This window comes from Oncorhynchus keta, chromosome 4 (genome assembly GCF_023373465.1).
Source record: "Oncorhynchus keta strain PuntledgeMale-10-30-2019 chromosome 4, Oket_V2, whole genome shotgun sequence".
Classification (NCBI taxonomy): domain Eukaryota; kingdom Metazoa; phylum Chordata; class Actinopteri; order Salmoniformes; family Salmonidae; genus Oncorhynchus; species Oncorhynchus keta.
Genome location: NC_068424.1, coordinates 45,529,236 through 45,554,463, shown reverse-complemented (window position 1 = coordinate 45,554,463; position 25,228 = coordinate 45,529,236). Strand labels below are relative to the sequence as shown.

The window sequence follows — 25,228 nt, the reverse complement described above, 5'->3', positions numbered from 1 at the left end:
TCCACCACTGATGTTCAGTTGAGTACATCACTGCGGACTGTGTTGTGCTCACTCATGCTGTTCTATTCCATTTTAATGCATACAGCATCAGAGGTAATCATCTAGAACAAAATCCAAAACTTGACCTTTCTTCCCATTAGTTGTGGTAATTAGTGTTATTACAAAAGCTGTGGTGGTGCAGTCAGCAGCAAATTCCACCCAATTTGTGTAAATTTTGCAACAACTTTCAGTGTTCCTCCCGTATCTCTACCTGGCACCCTGCGTAGTATACAACTGGAGCCTGGATCTTGCCCCCTTGACAGCACTTAATAAATTCCAAGCAAGACTTTAGCACTATTACCCATCTTTTTTATTAACATCTGGGTAAAGGTGTTTGGGGAGTTACCAGGGATCAGGTGCAACGTGTCCAAACCTGGCTGCCAAGATGGATAAAATGTATATAGTTGACATGGCACCCTAGTGGAAGCGTAAGCACAGAGCTCCTGTAAATGTGTACATATTTTTAGGTGTTTTTAATGGTTTTGTTTTTAATCAGCTCTTTTTTATAACATTTCGTTTTTATTGCACATATCTGGCATTTTGGAGCCACTGATTTGCAGATTGACTGGCAGGTTAACACTTTTTTAGCTTGGCTAGCTAGCTTTTGTTTGAAAAACACATGGAAACAATACCATCTTTGTTTCATCTGGCTGCCAATTCTTGATCTTTTGAGAACATAATTTGAGGAGTGGCCTGAAGTGTAAGAGAAATGGGAGACGGAGGAATCCAGCAGTGCTGAAGCAGAGGGCTCATAGAGAGGGCGACTGGCTACTATTCTGAACTTTGTGTGGTGAGCTTTCAACCTCTAGGTTGCTACACAGAGTGGAAGAGGAGAAGTCCAGAATCTATAAGACAATACAAGATCATCACCATCACCATCATCTACCATCCTCTGTCTAGCTCCCTTTGCTTAAGCCATGAATTGACCCCCTCTACCTTCGGAGGATGTAGCTTTCAAAGACTTCAGATTCTATGAAAATCGCTTTAGATGTAATATAAAATTATTATTATTATTATTTATTTACTGTCATATATATATATATCTATATATTAACAATGCATCCTTCACTTTAGTCAAAGATAAGAGTGAAGGATGCATTGATAGAGTCTGTCTGGGTGCAGGGCCCTACAGACTGAAGACAGGATGAGATGGTAAATAGGGCCTGTGTTTTAAACTCATTCTGCTGCGTTTGATAATCACTGATTAGCCTGGGTTCCTTCCACTTAACTCATTCTCCCAAGTCTATAGCTGCCTCACCTCACGACTCGCCACAGCTGCCCCGACCAACAGACAGCCGAGCATAATTCACTCCTCTGTTAATCAACTAGATTAACCTGCTGACAGCTCCACCAGCTAAACCAGAATTTATGTTCATCCAGAGTTTCCAAGCTGAAGACAAAGATTTTTTTGCAGGGACATTGTGTAGATTATTTCATGGTAATTTATATTTTTTCAATCTGGAGATACTTTCAACATGTTCTGTTTACAGAACAGACTCCGGTGGCGAAGGAGAACGTTGTTAAACTAAAAACGTTCATGCTTTCAATTAAGGTCTGTTAGTACGGACAGCCTGTCATCACTTTCAACAATAGCACTCTTTACTGCGGCCCCCAAGTTGGTAAAATATATATTTGCATTATAAAACACTTAACTTAGAAATTCAATATCTACTTTAATGGTACATTAACATACATTTACCCATAACAGAGTTTTCTGAAATAACTTCATACAAAAACACAATCTTACACACTTGAGGTAGCCCTTTACACTCGTACACGTATAAAGGTTTAAAATGGCAGGTTTAGGTACAGAAAAATCGGCTAAATTGGGACGCAGTGGCTGTACAGTAACTTGCTATGAATTATGTCAGACCTCTGGCTCTGCACTTCACAACACTGTATGGGTTTAGACTTACTGCCGTTATGAACTTGAGCACCTCACGCGATGTCACGGCTCTCGTCATAATGAGGACCGGACCAAAACGCAGCGTGGTAAGTGTTCATGATTCTTTATTAACCAAAACACTTGAACAAAATAACACTGTGAAAAAAATCTAAACAGTTCTGTAAGGTGCATAACATATACAGAAAACAACTACCCACAAAACACAAGTGGGACAAAGGCTGCCTAAGTATGATTCCCAATCAGAGACAACGATAGACAAAGAAATAGAAAACATAGAAATAACGAAACTAGAATGCCCACCCTGACAAGAAGTTTCCCCCCATCCCTCCCTCTAACTAGGCAACTGTAGAACATTTTTGTTGTCTGAGTGAAGGAAATACTGTAAATGAAGAAGACTCTTTCTATTTTGAAAGATGAGCTTGTTGATGATTATAATAAATACCACTTTGAAGTCATTCAAGCAAGCCAAACACCCGTGCTTCCAAATGTGCACTTCACATATCCATGTCATAAAACTCATGTCGTATACAGTGTCAAAATGTATGATCACAATGTTTGATGTACAGTTACAAGGTGACATGGCGTCAACCCCTGCGTTGTTCTGAACAGAATGAGCCTGTTTGTCTAATGTTGAGAAAATTAGCTGTGGCACACGTACCTGAATGCACTCATGACTCCTTTCTATGCGCATCAAAATGACTATCTGTTTCCCTGAATTGCATTGTGAAAGCCAAACACTAATGTCATATTTTATAGCTTAGCTAGTCAGGTTGGCAATATAACACGCTTTCAAATGATGCCCACCCGACCCATATTGCGATTTAGAATGGAGTGTTTTTGGATTGTGCAAACAGTAATTGTGGCAGGGTTGTGTTCCAAACAAAACAACTACAAGTGTGCTTGCTCTAGTTTCTCAAGGGAACAGATAGGAGAGCAAAGAAAAAACACCTTATAGTTGAAGACTCTTCTTTGATTTATAAAAGTGCATTGAAATGACCGTGGAACTGTGCACACTTTGGAAAGGTGTGTGGCCACTTCAAAACACAAGTTAGTCCTCTCACTCAAACCCCTTTAAATGTTTTGTCTTATGTTACACCTACCCCACATTTTCCAGGAATATTGTTATCACGTTGCTGAATTTATCCAAAGTATTTTCAGATTCCATTATCAAAAATGCAGGTGAAATGTACCAGAAGTGGAGTGGCCACAAAAATGATTTGGGCCCCTGGTTTTTCCTGATCTGCTAACCTAACCAGGTACAACTCCAGACCTTATACGGTATGACGTCATTAATCTGATTCGGTTGTAAAAATGTTTAATATGGGCTATGATGGGACCAGAGTGTTCCCAATCAGGTCACGTGGTGTTAAAAAAAAATGGGGGTTTCATATGCACAGACACAGACAAAGCAACATGATTGGACAATAAAACCCAAAGGGCTGAGCTTGCTCTATGCAGGTTTGCATCTTGTGCAACTATAGGCCTAATAATAAACTAACTCACAGTCTATGTCAGCTATTGTGCTTATTGATTAATTCCAGTTAATATTTTTTGATTAAAAAAGTCTAGGTAGCCTAATTAGCACAAGTTAGATTTTACTCACAAATGACAGAAATTACAGCCTAAAAATGGACAGAGAGATAGGACTATATGTTCATCTTATCATATTTCTCCAATACCTATCTAGGTTTGTAATGAAACTGTCCCTGTTTGCAAATAATTCAATCTAATTAAACCCCAGACAGAGAAGGTCTACCGACACAGAAAAATGTATGCTTTAATTTAAGAATCTATTAACATAATACAAAAATCCACATCAAAATCTGTCAGTTTAAGCCAAAAATAAAAACCAATCCACCGCATCCACCTACAGTGCCTTCAGAAAGTATTCACACCCCTTGACCTTTTCAACATTTGGTTACAGCCTGTTGTTACAGCCTGAATTGAAAATGTATTAAATTGAAACTGTGTGTTACTGGCTTACACACAATACCCAATAATGTCAAAGTGGAATTATGTTTTTAGAATTTTTACAGATTAATTAAAAATGAAAAGCTGAAATGTCTTTTGAGTCAATAAGTATCCAACCGCTGTGTTATGTCAAGCCTAAATAAGTTCAGGAGTAAAAAATGTGCCTAACAAGTCGACATAATTAGTTGCATGGACTAACTCTGTGTGCAATAGTAGTTTAACACATTTTTTTTAATGACTACCTCATCTCTCTATCACACTCATACAATTATCTGTAAGGTCCTTCAGTCAAGCAGTGAATTTCAAACACAGATTCAACCACATAGACCAGGGAGATTTTCCAACGCCTCACAAAGAAGGGCATCTAAAAAGCAGATATTGAATATCCCTTGGAGCATGTTGACGTTATTCATTACACTTGGATGGTGTATCAATACACCCAGTTACATCAAAGATTACAGCCTTCCTTTATTAACTCAGTTGCCGGAGAGGAGGGAAACCGCTCAGGGATTTCACCATGGGGCCAATGTTGACTTTAAAATAGTTATAGAGTTTAATGGCTGTGATAGGAGAAAACTGAGGATGGATTAACAACATTGTAGTTACTCCACAATACTAACCTAAGAGTAAAAAGAAGGAAGCATGTACAGAATAAATATAATCCAAAACATAAATCCTGCTTCCAACATGGCAAGGAATTTTATCCTGAATACAAAGTGTTATGTTTGGGGAAAATCCAATACAACACATTACTGAGTACCACTCTCCATATTTTGAAGCATAGCGGTGGCTGGATCTTGTTTTGGGTATGCTTGTAATTGTCAAGAACTGGGGAGTTTTTCAAGATAAAAAGGAAACGGAATGGAGCTAAGCACAGTCAAAATCAAAATCCTAGAGGAAAACCTGGTTCAGTCTGCTTTCCACCAGACACTTGGAGATGAATGCAACTTTCAACAGGACAATAACTTAAAATACAAGGCCAAATCTACACGGGAGTTGCTTACCACGAAGACAGGGAATGTTCCTGAGTGTCCGAGTTACAGTTTTGACTTAAATCTGCTTGAAAATATATGGAAAGACTTGAAAATGGTTGTCTAGCAATGAAGAATTCTAAAAAGAATAAATTGTGCAAATATTGTACAATCCAGATGTGGAAAGCTCTAAGAGACTTACCCAGAAAGACACACAGCTGTAATCACTGCAAAAGGTTATTCTAACATGTATCGACTCAGGGGTGTGAATACTAATGTAAATTGATATTTTTGTATACAATACATTTGCAAAAATGTCTAAAAACATGTCTTCACTTTGACATTATGGAGTATTGTGTGTAGATGGGTTAGAAAAAAACACAAAATATGGAATAAGTCAGGGGGTATGAATACCTTCTGAAGGCACTGTGTGTCGGCCTTCTGCATCTGAGGTGGAAGGTGGCTTAGCTACAAAAGTGTTTGTCAGACAGTGAGACATCCCAAAAATTGGTCTTCTCGCGGAAAACGTCTGTAGCGTCCGAAACTAATATAACCACTCTATGGAAATGGGAGACGCTCACAAACACGATGGTGTTGCCCGTTTTGCTTTAGGACCCCCACAAGTGTCACAGGACTCGTCTGAAATCGGAAACGTTGACGTGCCAACGTCTGTCTGTTGCGTCCAAACCGTTTGGGCTACAAACTATTATGACCCCACTGTGGAAAGGGGAGACTCTCACGAACACAATGGAGATTTGCTCTACGACTCCCACAAGTTTCACGGGACTCGTCTGAAGGTAACCCATACAAATGAATGGAAGTATACAGGTACAGTCGTTTTGTGCCTACAAAAATACGGGGTTAAATAGTCCAAAAAAAATCTAAAATATTTTATGAGCTTTCTTATATCTCTTAGATATAGGACAGACACTTCAAAACCTTATTCCTTATCATATATTTTAGGACTGTATTTTTTCCCATTTATGAATGTGTTTTTAAAACGTGTTTCTATGGGCTATAGTAGTAAAGGACAAATTCAATATTAGATCAAATCATCTGTAAATATATATATATATATTTTTTTTTATAGCTAAAGGGGTCCTAAAATTCCAAATCAAATAGCTAAATGATTCATGGTATGATCAATTCCATATGTTACCCTATCTTAAACCCCGTCTGTGTTTAAACATATTTTATTGTACAGAAAGTAAAAAGCTTAATCAATTGATAGTGATAGAATTAGATTACTTCATTTTGTGTCTACTAGGCTATAGAATGTCAAAGAAATGAAACAATGATATTCCCATATGCATCTGAGTCATGTCTTTCCAGGGGATTTTACAGCTTATTTCTAGCAAAGCATCACTGACCAAAGCACTGTTATAGATCACTTGATATAATCGGACACATTTGATTTTGTTAAAAATCTTAAGCTAACAAGACCTGTGGTTTTTGCAATTGTCTTTAATAAGTCTTGGTTTTAACTTAACAGCCCTTCACAGAGGTAGGCTATTTAAAGAGTGCATGGTGGGTAGAGGAATTGACCGACAAATCTATGGATATAGCAGCCTATAGCCTAATTTTGTCTGTCAAACACGTAGGCCTAAACCTCTTATTTCTTAAATAGGAAGAAATAGGCTCCAATACAAAGCCCTCGTTGAGACATATTACCATTTCATCAGTTACAAATTACATGACCCTCCCCTGGACTAGATTTAAAAATACTAAACCCTCCCTTTGACTGAAATTGAAAAAGCATGACCCCCCCCCCATTCTTCCTCCAGGTAACCATTCTGTACATTTCGATCTGTCCCTAAACTAAATCAAAAGTGGTTTGGTGCTGCCACACCTGGTTGAAAAGTGCTGTGGCAAATGCCGCCTCGCCACACGTTTTCCGGCGGCCCTGAAAAGTACAGTCAATGTAAAATGCACATAAAATCAACAGTATAATATTTGCATTCAGTCTTGTGTCAGGTGAACTGTTGTGTCCTCATCTTTGGTCGAGTCATTTTTCCCCCATCATCTCCAACCTGTTTCCTTTCAATTGCTACAATGTTTATGCATCTGTATTTCAGATTTCTTCTGTAAGAAACGTTTCAATTCAGCCCTATCATATAAGTCATTTCCCACGAGTGTAAGGGGTGAATACATGTCACAGATCGATGTTCCGCCCTTTTGCCAGTTCAAATAGTTGGTGTCACAGGGCCCAGTACTTTGCTCCGTTTCTTAACAACTTGACTCTAGTGGTATTGCTATGGCAAACAAAAGGGTTGTCAGGAGTGAATGTTTTTCAAACATGCAACCTTGAACACGCAACCTTCCTGTGGAAGAATGACTTGGTATTTGTGTTAGGTCTAGATCCCAGTGTAAACTGTATGCACAAAAGAAAACGATTGAATTCTTAACTGACCAACATCAGAGGTCCATTCGCCTGAGAGATGGAAGTAGCTGCAAGATGATGACACAGACGTATGTGTTTTTGAACTCTGCAACTGTATCTCCTGTACTCTCCATTCTCCAAAGGGAAACACATCTAAATGTCACTAACAAACCATGCATAAAGCACAGAGTTAATGCAAACCATGCCATGCTAACGAGTTCACACTCATTTGAATAATTCAAACAATTAATCGCCCATCTATTAAACATAATTGTTATTCCTTATTGGCTTTGCTTTATGAGTTTGTAGAAATATTAAGGAAGCAGTTTGTCTTCATTATACCGGTTAACATACCTACTCCGTCCTTTTCCTGTTGATTTAATACAATCGCTCAGCTATAGTAATACCATTCATCTAACTGTAGCAACCAAATAAACACAATCAAATGTGAAAAGTTGGGAACATTAGTTTTCCTGCAATAACGTCTGAATTAGTACATCGTGTAATTAGAGTCTCTTGTTTTGTAAGATTTCTGTCTGGGAAAAGCGGTTAAGGGCTAAATGATCAAACCAAATTTTATTTGTCACATGCGCAGAATACAACAGGTGTAGGTAGACCTTACCCTGAAATGTTTACTTTACAAGCCCTTAACCAACAATGGCTATGGCTATGTTTATGGCCATCATTTACCTGTCTAATGACCCAGAGTAGTGATCTAGGAGAGGAGAGCTGGGCATCAGTGATTCATTGGTAGTAATATTATACACATTAATCATGACGCCTTATTTTCTTGACTCTCGAAATCATTCTACTCCAGCAACACAAGAAGATAGAGATTCCCTTAAGAGAGAGTGCTTCAATGGAGAGGTGGAATGTAGCCAACTTGACTGTATCTTCATAAGAACTAGCTGCTTGTCTGAGATATGGGCTAGCTGGGACTGAGCGGGGACTGCTGGCCATAGGGTAAATGAAGTAATAAAAAAAGAGAACATCCTGTCATGCAATGGTTTAGTAGTGACCCTCTGCATTATAGCCATGTATTGGAACATACATCAGGCCAAATCTCTAGAAGAAGCCAAGGGGATAAATAGAATATGCTTAGTTTGGACGGAGCTATAGTTGTTTCCCATTATAGTCTGAGAATTCTAAAGTTAGACAGTTGGGTGGATGAATGACTGAAATGTAATAACATAGGAGATACATGTACTACTAAAGCAACATGACAGAGACTGACTGTAAGTCTCTAACTCACCAAGTCTAACGGGAAAGTCTATTGTACAGTAGATGGTAATGTGTGTAAAGTAATAAAGTCATATGTCACTCAGGTCCTGGAACATGGTGGGAATGTTATGACAGGTGCATGGTGGGAATGTTATGACAGGTGCATGGTGGGAATGTTATGGCAGGTGCATGGTGGTCATGTAAGCTACAGTTCATCCACCTGCCTAAGACCCCATTCCGTACCATTGGAAACAATATATTAATAACAAAATCTCAAGCTGAGGCAAATATCATCTGAAGAGTATCTGTGGGCTGTAGAGAGTTAGAGAGTGGCTCTCAGGTACGTAGGTAAGGAGGGCACTTACTTGAGCACATGTGTGGAGCCGTTGATCTGTGTGGCCGAGCAGGGGGGCCCTGGCCCTAGTATGGATGGCCGCCTGACGCTGTAACGCTTTCTCCCACAGCAGAGGATGATGATGAAGGCACGGCGGAAGGACTTGTTCAAGAAGGCATAGAGAATGGGATTGAGCATGGAGTTAATGTAGCCCAGCCACAGGAACGCTGCCCACAGCTGGTCGGGAACTGTATAGCTTATGAAGGGGTCCACCACGTTTGTGATGAAGAAGGGGGCCCAGCACAGGCAGAAACAGCCCATGATGATGCACAGAGTCTTGGCCGCCTTCGTCTCCGTACGCATCCGGTGGTTGCGCTGGTGGTCGGCGCTGTCTGCCGAGGCGGCAGCACCCCCTGCCCGCTGTAGCACGCCGATTTGTCGTGCGTGCGCCCGTGCAGTCACATAGATACGCTGGTAGGCCAGTACCATCAGAACCAGAGGGATGTAGAAGGCCACCACGGAACACGTCAGAGCGTAGGGCTTGTTGACCATGAAGACACACGCCGTCGAGTTGGCTGCGTCACCGCTGAACTTCCGTTCCTCTATCTACCAAGGGATGTGGTAACACCACACACACACACACACACACACACACACACACACACACACACACACACACACACACACACACACACACACACACACACACACACACACACACACACACACACACAGAAGAAAAACACATACATACATAGTTAATGTGTCAGTTCAATGAACTTTAGTTTCACAAACACAGTACAGTTATAATTCTGAGAACAGGTCTATGATATGACAAGTTGATATGGATGAGGACAATACCGTTCGATGACAAATTGTGGCAATTCATTATTTCCATGGTGAGAGGATGGGCTTGTCAGGGTAGTCCACCACTTACAGTGGAATCCTGTAGGCTACTGATGATTAAGTTGATTTTTCTAAACAATGAAAATTAAATAGGAGTGCAATGATGAACAGTGCACAAACCAATCTCCAATCAATGCTATTTCCTGAGCAGACTGACTAGGTCCAGACTGGGAAAGAAGAGGTTCTCTGAACTGATCCTTCATCACTGTCTTCTATCGGCACCCTGCCAGAACATCAGGCCACTTTCACATCACATCTGTGCCTACTGCCCACGAATCAAAAGCGTTTTGAGCTCAGTCAGGAGAAAATAAATGACATTATGATCGATAGATATACGCAACGCATCTTTTTATTTTTAAATCAACAGGAACTCCATCTGCATTGGGGAGGCAGCTTTGACTGGGCTAGCGTCCTACCCACTGGGCACACACTTGTTCAATCAACATTGTTACCACATCATTTCAAAGACATTACATTTAATCAACGTGGAATAGATGTTGAATTGACGCCTGTGCCCAGTAGGTAACGTATTAGCTAGTCCTGGCTCAGGAGCCAATATTGAATAAATAATATTGGCCTATCTGTTAAAACTTGTAATATTCATCTGTACGCAGATGCCACTGTTATGTATATCATTGCCCCAACTGTTGACCAGGCTATGTAAGACCTGCAATCTGAACTTGTTGCCTTACAGAAAGCCCTGGTTGGTTTAAAACATGTACTTAAAGTGGGCAAGAGTAAATACATGTTATTCTCTAATTCTTGCAAAAAATGTTTCAAATGGAGTACATATTTATTCATTGGGTGGGTCTCCCATCAAATCGGTTTCCTAACTATAAATATCTGCGCATTTGGATTGACAAAGATCTCATGTTTAAAAAACATACGTTTGAACTAGTGAAAAAGACAAGATTTAAAGTGGGCTTCCTTTTCAGAAATAGATCTCGCCTCTCCCTAAATGTTGGTGCTCAGGGCACCACTGTGAATTAGGCTCCCCCGAATATATAAAAGCAAAAAATATATATATACATTCGATATCAAACCACGAATTAGCTTCTCCGAGGGGACCTGTCAGAAGATCTGTCCATTTGCCTCATGTCCTCAACTTCTTTCACAGCTTGTTGTTTATTTGTTTATACATGCATTAGTATATCGACTGGGCCCTCTCATTGGATGAAGCTTTGGCAGAGACACTAACGACTGAGCCTGGAGATGTGTTTCTGCTTGACCTTCTGATTTGCTGAGTCTCATTTCTAGGTATATGGTTGTGGTCACTTGCAATGTGTAGACCTATATACACTCAGCGTACAAAACATTAGGAACACCTTCCTAATATTGTGTTTCATCCCCTTTTGCCCACCTCAATTCAATGGGGCATGGACTCCACAAGGTGCCAAAAGCGTTTCACAGGGAAGCTGGTCCATCTTGACGCTTAATGCTTCCCACAGTTGTGTCAAGTTGTTTGGATGTCCTTTGGGTGTTGGACCATTCTTGATACACACAGAAAACTGTTGAGCGTTAAAAAAAACTGCACCGTTGCAGTTCTTGACACACTCAAACCAGTGTTCCTGGCATCTACTACCTGTTCAAAGTCACTTAAAAGGCAAGTTCACCTAAAAATACTTCTTGGCCCTTTAGAACACTTGCCTAGTCATTTGTCAGTACCACAGACAGTTTTTAGGTCCATTGTTTGATTAATTAGATGTAGGTAATACGCTTATTCTACTCCCGCCTTACTGATAATCATAAATACCTCCCAAACACACTGCTCTGGTCTCCCTTGACCGCAATAGTCCTTGTAATGACTTTCTTGGCACAATTTCTTGTTTTGAGCCGGAGTATACTGAGGCTGAGTTGTTCTATTTGCGGGCTGACCAAGAGAAAAGAGCTATAGAGGGACAGGAGCGAACAAATGTTCAGGAAACACAGGCTCTTCCCAGAACGCATGGTGACTGATGTGGCAGTTGAGGGAGATACCTACTGTACCTTTACCAACAGACAGTGAATGTCTCGGCTGTCCAGAATGGGACCAATTTATTCCGAGAACGGAGGCGGTAGAACATCAGACTGACGTAAAAGCAACACAGCTCATCACCCTGAACACACCATCCCCACTGTCAAACATGGTGGTGGCAGCATCATGGTTTGGGCCTGCTTTTCTTCAGCAGGGACAGGGAAGATGGTTAAAATTGATGGGAAGATGGATGGAGCCAAATACAGGACCATTCTGGAAGAAAACCTGATGGAGTCTGCAAAAGACCTGAGACTGGGACGGAGATTTGTCTTCCAACAAGACAATGATCCAAAACATAAAGCAAAATCTACAATGGAATGGTTCAAAAATAAACATATCCAGGTGTTAGAATGGCCAAGTCAAAGTCCAGACCTGAATCCAATCGAGAATCTGTGGAAAGAACTGAAAACTGCTGTTCACAAATGCTCTCCATCCAACCTCACTGAGCTCGAGCTGTTTTGCAAGGAGGATTGGGGGAAAAAATCAGTCTCTCGATGTGCAAAACTGATAGAGACATACCCCAAGCGACTTACAGCTGTAATCGCAGCAAAAGGTGGCGCTACAAAGTATTAACTTAAGGGGGCTGAATAATTTTGCACGCCCAATTTTTCAGTTTTTGATTTGTTAAAAAAGTTTGAAATATCCAATAAATGTCGTTCCACTTCATGATTGTGTCCCACTTGTTGTTGATTCTTCACAAAAAATACAGTTTTATATCTTTATGTTTGAAGCCTGAAATGTGGCAAAAGGTCGCAAAGTTCAAGGGGGCCGAATACTTTCGCAAGGCACTGTATATTACTCTAAGATGAAAATAAATAGCCTACATAATGACACCATTCCAAATGTAATTTCAAGTATACTGCCTACACTAAGAGGTCGACCGATTATGATTTTTCAACGGCGGTACCGATACCGATTATTAGAGGACCCAAAAAAAGCCGATACCGATTAACCTGCTGTTTTTTTCCCATTTATTTGTAATAATGACAATTACAACAATACTGAATGAACACTTATTTTAACTTAATATAATAAATCAATAAAAATCTATTTAGCCTCAAATAAATAATGAAACATGTTCAATTTGGTTTAAATAATGCAAAAACAAAGTGTTGGAGAAGAAAGTAAAAGTGCAATATGTTCCATGTAAGAAAGCTAACGTTTAAGTTCCTTGCTCAGAAGATGAGAACATATGAAAGCTGGTGGTTCCGTTTAACATGAGTCTTCAATATTCCCAAGTAAGAAGTTTAACATGAGTCTTCAATATTCCCAAGTAAGAAGTTTTAGGTTGTAGTTATTATAGGAATTATAGGACTATTTCTCTCTATACCATTTGTATTTTGTATTTTTGACTATTGGATGTTCTTATAGGCACTTTAGTATTGCCAGTGTAACAGTATAGCTTCCATCCCTCTCCTCGCCCCTACCTGGGCTCGTACCAGGAACACAACGACAACAGCCACCCACGAAGCAGCATTACCCATGCAAGGGGAACAACTACTCCAAGTCTCAGAGCGAGTGACGTTTGAAATGCTATTAGCACGCACCCCGCTAACTAGCTAGCCACTTCACATCGGTTACACCAGCCTAATCTCGGGAGTTGATAGGCTTGAAGTCATAAACAGCTCAATGCTTGAAGCATTGCGAAGAGCTGCTGGCAAAACGCACAAAAGTGATGTTTGAATGAATGCTTACGAGTCTGCTGGTGCCTACCATCGCTCAGTCAGACTGCTCTATCAAATACCAAATCATAGACTTAATTATAACGTAATAACACACAGAAATACGAGCCTTTGGTCATTAATATGGTCGAATCCGGAAACTATCATTTCGATAACAAAACGTTTATTATTTCAGTGAAATATACAGAACCGTTCGGTATTTCATCTAACGGGTGGCATCCATAAATCTAAATATTCCTGTTACATTGTACAACCTTCAATGTTATGTCATAATTACGTAAAATTCTGGCAAATTAGTTCGCAATGAGCCAGGCTGCCCAAAATGTTGCATATACCCTGACTCTGCATGCAATGAACGCAAGAGAAGTGACACAATTTCACCTAGTTAATATTGCCTGCTAACCTGGATTTCTTTTAGCTAAATATGCAGGTTTAAAAATATGTACTTCTGTGTATTGATTTTAAGAAAGTCATTGCTGTTTATGGTTAGGTACAGTCGTGCAACGATTGTGCTTTTTTCGCAAATGTGCTTTTGTTAAATCATCCCCCTGCATTGCATCAATTATATGCAAACTAGTAATATCATCAACTAGTAATATCATCAATCATGTGTAGTTAACTAGTGATTATGATTGATTGATTGTTTTTTATAAGTTTTATGCTAGCTAGCAACTTACCTTGGCTTCTACTGCATTCGCGTAACAGACAAGCTCCTCGTGGAGTGCAATGAGAGACAGGTGGTTAGCGCGTTGGACTAGTTAACTGTAAGGTTGCAAGATTAAATCCCGGAGCTGACAAGGTAAAAATCTGTCATTCTGCCCCTGAACAAGGCAGTTAACCCACTGTTCCTAGGCCGTCATTGAAAATAAGAATGTGTCCTTAACTGACATGCCTAGTTAAATAAAGGTGTAAAAATACAAAATGTAAAAAATCTGACAAATCGGTGTCCAAAAATACAATTTTCCGATTGTTATGAAAACTTGAAATCGTCCCTAATTAATCAGCCATTCCGATTAATCGGTCGACATCTAATCTGAATGAACATTCTACATTACCATGGAAATTATTGCATCATGCATGGCAAGCAGTACCGATGTGCCAAGTCTGGAACCCACAGGACCCTGAACAATTTCTATCCCCAAGCCATAAGAGTGCTATATCGTTAAACAAAATAGCTACACAGACTATCTGCATTGACCCTTTTTGCACCAACTTTTTCACTCATCAAATACGCTGCTGTTACTGTTTATTACACATTATTCCTAGTTATACGTACATATCTACCTATATGTACATATCTATATAGCCAAGTTATCGTCGTTATTCATTCATAAAGTGGTAGGCCACAGAAGCTCACAGAATGGACCACCGAGTGCTGAACCGCATACCTTGTAAAAATGGTCTGCCCTCGGATGCAACACTCACTACCGAGATCCAAACTGCCTCTGAAAGCAACATCTGCACAAGAACTGTTCGTTGAGAGCTTCATGAAATGGGTTTCCATGGCCGAGTAGCCAAGCCTAAGATCACCTGATGCGCAATGCAAAGTGTCGGCTGGAGAGGTGTAAAGCTCAACGCCATTGGACTCTGGAGCAGTGGACACATGTTTTCTGGAGTTATGAATCACGCTTCACCATCTGGCAGTCCGACGGACAAATCTGGGTTTGGCGGATGCCAGGAGAATGCTACCTGCCTAAATGAACAGTGGCAACTGTAAAGTTTGGTGGAGGAGGAATAATGGTCTGGGGCAGTGTATGGTTCGGGCTAGGCCCCCTAGTTCTAGTGAAGAGAAATCTTAATGCTACAGCATACAATGACATTCTAGACAACTCTGTGCTTCCAACTTTGTGCCACCAGCTTGGGGAAGGCCCTTTCCTGTTTCAGCATGACAATGACCCGTGCACAAAACGAGGTCCATTCAGAAATGGTTTGTCGAGATCGGTGTGGAAGAACTTGAGTTGTCTGCACAGAGCCCTAAACTCAACTCCATCGGACGCATTTGTGATGAATTGGAACACCGACTACGAGCCAGGCCTAATTGCCCAACATCAATGAGTGGTTGTGTCCAAACTTTTGATTGGTACTCTACACATACTCAACAAAGGACCAAATAAGATGATTAGTAAACACAATTTTGAGATAATAAGTGCTTTCCCCCCCATTTTAGTTGTAGAGATTCAGAGAGAGCTACAGTCAATGGAGAGCGCTGCAAAGATAATTAGAAGAGCAATATACGCAGATATAGACCCAGACAAAGCAGAATTTCCGAAGGAGGATGAGGATGCCATCATAGACATCCAGGCATCCTTCGATGGCACTTGGCACAAGAGAGGATTCATGTCCAACTACGGGATAGGTGTGTGCATTGGTGCTGGTACCAGCGAGCCATAGAAAATGGTGAAGCTCCACCCTGTCACAAAATTTTTTTTCATTTTTTAATAGAGAGGTTGCACAGAAAATGGTACCTGTATACCATAGGATGTTAAACGATAACGTCCTCAAAAGAATGTAGCATGGAGGAACCCAGAATGCAAATGAATGGCTGAACTCTGTAGTGTGGTCGCGATACTCCAAAACTGTGTTGGACAAAAAACCGCATTGACGGAGCAGCCAATATGGCAGGGAGCCACTGCTATACCAAGTGTGATGAAGAAATTGTGGCTTGTCAGCACTTTGGTGACACTGGAGCAATCAGAGAGGAGTTGTGAGAGCTGATGCTGCTTCAATAGAGCGTGCCAAGCGTAGGCGCAGGTCCCATGACATAGTCAAGAAAGTAAAGCGTCAACAGCAACAACTCAAAGAGGGCCTTACATATGGGGCAGGCATAGCTGATTAATGTTCTGCACATTTCAACAGCCATACAAAATCATTGTATGTGACAAATTGAGCAAAGTGATATGAGAATTTGCCCCAAAATGCATATTTTCTCAACAGGCCAGTATTCAAAGCATATTCTCTATTGCTTGAAACAAATGTATGAAACGTGCTAATGTATTTGTAAAAGGTATGTTTGATGTTTATTTGTCAGTTTAGAAGTGATATATGAATAAGAGTTGAATTAATGTGACGTAAATGGTCATGTTTATGGAAAGTACATTTTAATTGCATTAACCTATCTTTATAGGCAATCGGTCATGAAGAGGGCACGACAAAGCCTATTCCCCCCCCCAGGAAACTAAAAAAATTTGGCATGGGTCCTCAGATCCTCAAAAGGTTCTACAGCTGCAACATCGAGAGCATTACTGACTGGTTGCATCACTGCCTGGTATGGTAACTGCTCGGCCTCTGACCGCAAGGCACGACATAGGGTAGTGCGTACGGCCCAGTACATCACTGGGGCTAAGCTGCCTGCCATCCAGGACCTCTATACCAGGCGGTGTCAGAGGAAGGCCCTAAAAATTGTCAAAGACCCCAGCCACCCTAGTCATAGACTGTTCTCTCTACTACAGTATGGCAAGCGGTACCGGAGTGCCAAGTCTAGGACAAAAAGGCTTCTCAACAGTTTTTTACCCCCAAGCCATAAAACTCCTGAACAGATAATCAAATGGCTACCCGGACCATTTGCATTTTGTGCCCCCCGCCCCCCCCAACCCCTCTTTTACGCTGCTGCTACTCTCTGTTTATCATATATGCATAGTCACTTTAACTATACATCCATGTACATACTACGTCAATTGGCCAGACCAACCAGTGCCTCCACACATTGGCTAACTGGGCTATCTGCATGGTGTCCAACCACCCACCACCCGCCAACGCCTATTTCAGGCTACTGCTACTTTCTTTTTATCATATATGCATAGTCACTTTAACCATATCTACATTTACATACTACCTCAATCAGCCCGACTAACCGGTGCCTGTATATAGCCTCGCTACAGTATATAGCCATCCTACTGTATATAGCCTTCCTACTGTATATAGCCTTCCTACTGTATATAGCCTTCCTACTGTATATAGCCTTCCTACTGTACATAGCCTTCCTACTGTACATAGCCTTCCTACTGTACATAGCCTTCCTACTGTATATGACCTTCCTACTGTATATAGCCTTCCTACTGTATATAGCCTTCCTACTGTATATACCCTCGCTACTGTATATAGCCTTCCTACTGTATATAGCCTCGCTACTGTATATAGCCTTCCTACTGTATATAGCCTCTCTACTGTATATAGCCTTCCTACTGTATATAGCCTTCCTACTGTATATAGCCTCGCTACTGTATATAGCCTTCCTAATGTATATAGCCTTCCTACTGTATATAGCCTTCCTACTGTATATAGCCTCGCGACTGTATATAGCCTTCCTAATGTATATAGCCTTCCTACTGTATATAGCCTTCCTACTGTATATGGCCTCGCTACTGTATATAGCCCTCCTACTGTATATAGCCTTCCTACTGTATATAGCCTCGCTACTGTATATAGCCTTCCTACTGTGTATAGCCTTCCTACTGTATATAGCCTCGCTACTGTATATAGCCTTCCTACTGTATATAGCCTCGCTACTGTATATAGCCTTCCTACTGTATATAGCCTTCCTACTGTATATAGCCTTCCTACTGTATAAAGCCTTCCTACTGTATATAGCCTCGCTACTGTATATAGCCTTCCTACTGTATATAGCCTCGCTACTGTATATAGCCTCGCTACTGTATATAGCCTTCCTACTGTATATAGCCGTCTTACTGTATATGGCCTCGCTACTGTATATAGCCTCGCTACTGTATATAGCCTCTCTACAGTATATAGCCTTCCTACTGTATATAGCCTCGCTACTGTATATAGCCTTCTTAATGTATATAGCCTTCCTACTGTATATAGCCTTCCTACTGTATATAGCCTCGCTACTGTATATAGCCTTCCTACTGTATATAGCCTTCCTATTGTATATAGCCTTCCTACTGTATATAGCCTTCCTACTGTATATAGCCTTCCTACTGTATACAGCCTCGCTACTGTATATAGCCTCGCTACTGTATATAGCCTTCCTACTGTATATAGCCTTCCTACTGTATATAGCCTTCCTACTGTATACAGCCTCGCTACTGTATATAGCCTCGCTACTGTATATAGCCTTCCTACTGTATATAGCCTTCTTACTGTATATAGCCTCCCTACTGTATATAGCCTCCCTACTGTATATAGCCTTCCTACTGTATATAGCCTCCCTACTGTATATAGCCTTCCTACTGTATATAGCCTCTACTGTATATAGCCTTCCTACTGTATATAGCCTTCCTACTGTATATAGCCTCCCTACTGTATATATTGCCCCCCTACTGTATATAGCCTTCCTACTGTATATAGCTTTCCTACTGTATATAGCCTTCCTACTGTATATAGCCTTCCTACTGTATATAGCCTTCCTACTGTATATAGCATTCCTACTGTATATAGCCTCGCTACTGTATATAGCCTTCCTACTGTATATAGCCTCTCTACTGTATATAGCCTTCCTACTGTATATAGCCTTCCTACTGTATATAGCCTTCCTACTGTATATAGCCTCTCTACTGTATATAGCCTTCCTACTGTATATAGCCTTCCTACTGTATATAGCCTTCCTACTGTATATAGCCTCTCTACTGTATATAGCCTCTCTACTGTATATAGCCTTTCTACTGTATATAGCCTTCCTACTGTATATAGCCTTCCTACTGTATATAGCCTCTCTACTGTATATAGCCTCTCTACTGTATATAGCCTTCCTACTGTATATAGCCTCCCTACTGTATATAGCCTCGCTACTGTATATAGCCTCGCTACTGTATATAGCCTTCCTACTGTATATAGCCTCGCTACTGTATATAGCCTTCCTACTGTATATAGCCTCGCTACTGTATATAGCCTTCCTACTGTATATAGCCTCGCTACGGTATATAGCCTTCCTAATGTATATAGCCTTCCTACTGTATATAGCCTTTCTACTGTATATAGCCTCACAACTGTATATAGCCTTCCTACTGTATATAGCCTTCCTACTGTATATAGCCTTCCTACTGTATATAGCCTCCCTACTGTATATAGCCTCGCTACTGTATATAGCCTCGCTACTGTATATAGCCTTCCTACTGTATATAGCCTCGCTACTGTATATAGCCTCTTTACTGTATATAGCCTTCCTACTGTATATAGCCTTCCTACTGTATATAGCCTTCCTACTGTATATAGCCTCTCTACTGTATATAGCCTCTCTACTGTATATAGCCTTCCTACTGTATATAGCCTCCCTACTGTATATAGCCTCCCTACTGTATATAGCCTCGCTACTGTATATAGCCTCGCTACTGTATATAGCCTTCCTACTGTATATAGCCTCGCTACTGTAAATAGCCTTCCTACTGTATATAGCCTTCCTACTGTATATAGCCTTCCTACTGTATATAGCCTCCTACTGTATATATTGCCCCCTACTGTATATAGCCTTCCTACTGTATATAGCTTTCATACTGTATATAGCCTTCCTACTGTATATAGCCTTCCTACTGTATATAGCCTTCCTACTGTATATAGCCTTCCTACTGTATATAGCATTCCTACTGTATATAGCCTTCCTACTGTATATAGCCTTCCTACTGTATATAGCCTCGCTACTGTATATAGCCTTCCTACTGTATATAGCCTTCTTACTGTATATAGCCTCCCTACTGTATATAGCCTCCCTACTGTATATAGCCTTCCTACTGTATATAGCCTCCCTACTGTATATAGCCTTCCTACTGTATATAGCCTCTCTACTGTATATAGCCTTCCTACTGTATATAGCCTTCCTACTGTATATAGCCTCCCTACTGTATATATTGCCCCCCTACTGTATATAGCCTTCCTACTGTATATAGCTTTCCTACTGTATATAGCCTTCCTACTGTATATAGCCTTCCTACTGTATATAGCCTTCCTACTGTATATAGCATTCCTACTGTATATAGCCTCGCTACTGTATATAGCCTTCCTACTGTATATAGCCTCTCTACTGTATATAGCCTTCCTACTGTATATAGCCTTCCTACTGTATATAGCCTTCCTACTGTATATAGCCTTCCTACTGTATACAGCCTCGCTACTGTATATAGCCTCGCTACTGTATATAGCCTTCCTACTGTATATAGCCTTCTTACTGTATATAGCCTCTCTACTGTATATAGCCTTTCTACTGTATATAGCCTTCCTACTGTATATAGCCTTCCTACTGTATATAGCCTCTCTACTGTATATAGCCTCTCTACTGTATATAGCCTTCCTACTGTATATAGCCTCCCTACTGTATATAGCCTCGCTACTGTATATAGCCTCGCTACTGTATATAGCCTTCCTACTGTATATAGCCTCGCTACTGTATATAGCCTTCCTACTGTATATAGCCTCGCTACTGTATATAGCCTTCCTACTGTATATAGCCTCGCTACTGTATATAGCCTTCCTAATGTATATAGCCTTCCTACTGTATATAGCCTTTCTACTGTATATAGCCTCACAACTGTATATAGCCTTCCTACTGTATATAGCCTTCCTACTGTATATAGCCTTCCTACTGTATATAGACTAGCTACTGTATATAGCCTCGCTACTGTATATAGCCTTCCTACTGTATATAGCCTCGCTACTGTATATAGCCTCTCTACTGTATATAGCCTTCCTACTGTATATAGCCTTCCTACTGTATATAGCCTTCCTACTGTATATAGCCTTCTCTACTGTATATAGCCTCTCTACTGTATATAGCCTCTCTACTGTATATAGCCTTCCTACTGTATATAGCCTCCCTACTGTATATAGCCTCGCTACTGTATATAGCCTCGCTACTGTATATAGCCTTCCTACTGTATATAGCCTCGCTACTGTAAATAGCCTTCCTACTGTATATAGCCTTCCTACTGTATATAGCCTCCTACTGTATATATTGCCCCCTACTGTATATAGCCTTCCTACTGTATATAGCTTTCTACTATATATAGCCTTCCTACTGTATATAGCCTTCCTACTGTATATAGCCTTCCTACTGTATATAGCCTTCCTACTGTATATAGCATTCCTACTGTATATAGCCTCGCTACTGTATATAGCCTTCCTACTGTATATAGCCTCTCTACTGTATATAGCCTTCCTACTGTATATAGCCTTCCTACTGTATATAGCCTTCCTACTGTATATAGCCTTCCTACTGTATATAGCCTTCCTACTGTATATAGCCTTCCTACTGTATATAGCCTCTCTACTGTATATAGCCTCTCTACTGTGTATAGCCTTCCTACTGTATATAGCCTTCCTACTGTATATAGCCTTCCTACTGTATATAGCCTCTCTACTGTATATAGCCTCTCTACTGTATATAGCCTTCCTACTGTATATAGCCTCCCTACTGTATATAGCCTCGCTACTGTATATAGCCTCGCTACTGTATATAGCCTTCCTACTGTATATAGCCTCGCTACTGTATATAGCCTTCCTACTGTATATAGCCTCGCTACTGTATATAGCCTTCCTACTGTATATAGCCTCGCTACGGTATATAGCCTTCCTAATGTATATAGCCTTCCTACTGTATATAGCCTTTCTACTGTATATAGCCTCACAACTGTATATAGCCTTCCTACTGTATATAGCCTTCCTACTGTATATAGCCTTCCTACTGTATATAGCCTCGCTACTGTATATAGCCTTCCTACTGTATATAGCCTTCCTACTGTATATAGCCTCGCTACTGTATATAGCCTTCCTACTGTATATAGCCTTCCTACTGTATATAGCCTCGCTACTGTATATAGCCTTCCTACTGTATATAGCCTTCCTACTGTATATAGCCTCGCTACTGTATATAGCCTTCCTACTGTATATAGCCTCGCTACTGTATATAGCCTTCCTACTGTATACAGCCTCCCTACTGTATATAGCCTTCCTACTGTATATAGCCTTCCTACTGTATATAGCCTTCCTACTGTATATAGCCTCGCTACTGTATATAGCCTTCCTACTGTATATAGCCTTCCTACTGTATATAGCCTCGCTACTGTATATAGCCTTCCTACTGTATATAGCCTTCCTACTGTATATAGCCTCGCTACTGTATATAGCCTTCCTACTGTATATAGCCTCGCTACTGTATATAGCCTTCCTACTGTATATAGCCTCGCTACTGTATATAGCCTTCCTACTGTATATAGCCTTCCTACTGTATATAGCCTTCCTACTGTATATAGCCTCGCTACTGTATATAGCCTTCCTACTGTATATTGCCTTCCTACTGTATATAGCCTCGCTACTGTATATAGACTTCCTACTGTATATAGCCTCGCTACTGTATATAGCCTTCCTACTCTATATAGCCTTCCTACTGTATATAGCCTCGCTACTCTATATAGCCTTCCTACTGTATATAGCCTTCTTACTGTATATAGCCTCTCTACTGTATATAGCCTTACTACTGTATATAGCCTTCCTACTGTATATAGCCTCTCTACTGTATATAGCCTCTCTACTGTATATAGCCTCGCTACTGTATATAGCCTTCCTACTGTATATAGCCTTCCTACTGTATATAGCCTTCCTACTGTATATAGCCTTCCTACTGTATATTACCTTCCTACTCTATATAGCCTTCCTACTGTATATAGCCTCTCTACTGTATATAGCCTCTCTACTGTATATAGCCTTCCTACTGTATATAGCCTTCCTACTGTATATAGCCTTCCTACTGTATATAGCCTTCCTACTGTATATAGCCTCCCTACTGTATATAGCCTTCCTACTGTATATAGCCTTCCTACTGTATATAGCCTCTCTACTGTATATAGCCTCTCTACTGTATATAGCCTTCCTACTGTATATAGCCTTCCTACTGTATATAGCCTTCCTACTGTATATAGCCTCCCTACTGTATATAGCCTTCCTACTGTATATAGCCTTCCTACTGTATATAGCCTCCCTACTGTATATAGCCTTCCTACTGTATATAGCCTTCCTACTGTATATAGCCTCTCTACTGTATATAGCCTTCCTACTGTATATAGCCTTCCTACTGTATATAGCCTTCCTACTGTATATAGCCTTCCTACTGTATATAGCCTTCCTACTGTATATAGCCTTCCTACTGTATATAGCCTTCCTACTGTATATAGCCTTCCTACTGTTATTTTTCACTGTCTTTTTACTGTTGTTTTTTTTCTTTACTTACCTATTGTTCACCTCATACATTTTTTGCACTGTTGGTTAGAGTCTGTAAGTAAGCATTTCACTGTAAGCTTGTACTCGGTGCACGTGACAAATAAACTTGATTTGATTTGCTCAAAATGGCATGTTCCCGGTGGGCCAATTCATTTTTCTCTGTCTTCAAAGGACGTACATTCCCATGATTCCACACACAGGTTCTTAGGTCTTATAGGCAGACTTTAACAGAGGCTTTTTTTAATATATCTTGTCATCATACATGTGAAGTGTTTTTTAAAATAATTCCATGAAGTTACAATATTTTGATAAACTGATCTGTAAAAGTCTGACCATTGAGTGTCTTATCACAATAAAACCAACAACAACAAAAAACAGTCTGCCTTGAAGCAATGTGTTGAAAAACAGATTATCATAATATGCAAATTGGCGCACATTTAAGGCCGGCTTCCCTCATTTGCATATTTACATATTTAAATAAATAAAACGTGTAATACAATAATATCTTGCATGTATGTATACTTTCATCGGTTAAAGTTTCAGTCTGATGAGAGTAAAGAAAGAAAAGAATCCCTATTAGCCTGTGGAGACTGGCCTTAAATCAGAGTTCATGCCTGAAAAATATTATTAGAATGATAGATACAGTGGCAAGAAATAGTTTGTGAACCCTTTGGAAATACATGGATTTCTGCATAATTTCGTCATAAAATCGTATCTGATCTTCATCTAGGTCACAACAATAGACATACACAGTTTGCTTAAACTAATAACACACAAACTATTATACGTATATGTCTTTATTGAACACACCGTGTAAACATTTACAGTGCAGGGTGGGGAAAGTATGTGAACCCTTGCATTTAATAACTGGTTGACCCTCCTTTGGCAGCAATAACCTCAACCAAACATGTTCTGTAGTTGCAGATCAGACCTGCACAATGGTCAGGAGGAATTTTGGACCATTTCTCTTTATCAAACTGTTTCAGTTCAGCAATATCCCTGGGATGTCTTGTGTGAACTACTCTCTTGAGGTCATGCCACAGCATCTCAATCGGGTTGAGGTCAGGACTCTGACTGGGCCACTCCAGAAGGTATATTTTCTTCTGTTGAAGCCATTCTGTTATTGATTTACCTCTGGGTTTTGGGTCATTGTCCTGTTGAATCACCCAACTTCTGTTGAGCTTCAATTGGCAGACAGAAAGCCTATATTCTCCTGCAAAATGTCTTGATAAACTTGGGAGTTCATTTTTCCGTCGACGATAGCAAGCTGTCCAGGTTCTGAGGCAGCAAAGCAGCCCCAAACCATGATGCTCCCTACACCATACTTTACAGTTGGGATGAGGTTTTGATGTTGGTGTGCTGTTTCTTTTTTTCTCCACACATAGTGTTGTGTGTTCCTTCCAAACAACTCAACTGTAGTTTCAGCTGTCCACAGGACATTTTGCCAGTAGCGCTGTGGAACATCCAGGTGCACTTTTGAAAACTTTTTTGGGATATCAGTGGCTTCTTCAGTAGTGTCCTCCCATGAACACCATTCTTGTTTAGTGTTTTACGTATCGTAGACTCGTCAACAGAGATGTTAGCATGTTCCAGAGACTTCTGTAAGTCTTTAGCTGATTCTAGGATTATTCTTAACCTCCTTG

General features: G+C 40.4%; 1 protein-coding gene across 2 annotated transcripts in view; it reads right to left on the bottom strand.

The window, feature by feature from the left end:
* Positions 1 to 25,228, bottom strand: part of LOC118375600 (5-hydroxytryptamine receptor 4-like) — a 149,922-nt gene that overhangs the window by 44,600 nt on the left and 80,094 nt on the right. For both annotated transcript variants that reach the window (XM_035762179.2, XM_035762187.2), the window contains exon 6: positions 8,854 to 9,428. In XM_035762179.2, coding sequence (XP_035618072.1) covers positions 8,854 to 9,428 — 575 coding nt within the window. The remainder of the gene's footprint in view (positions 1 to 8,853; positions 9,429 to 25,228) is intronic.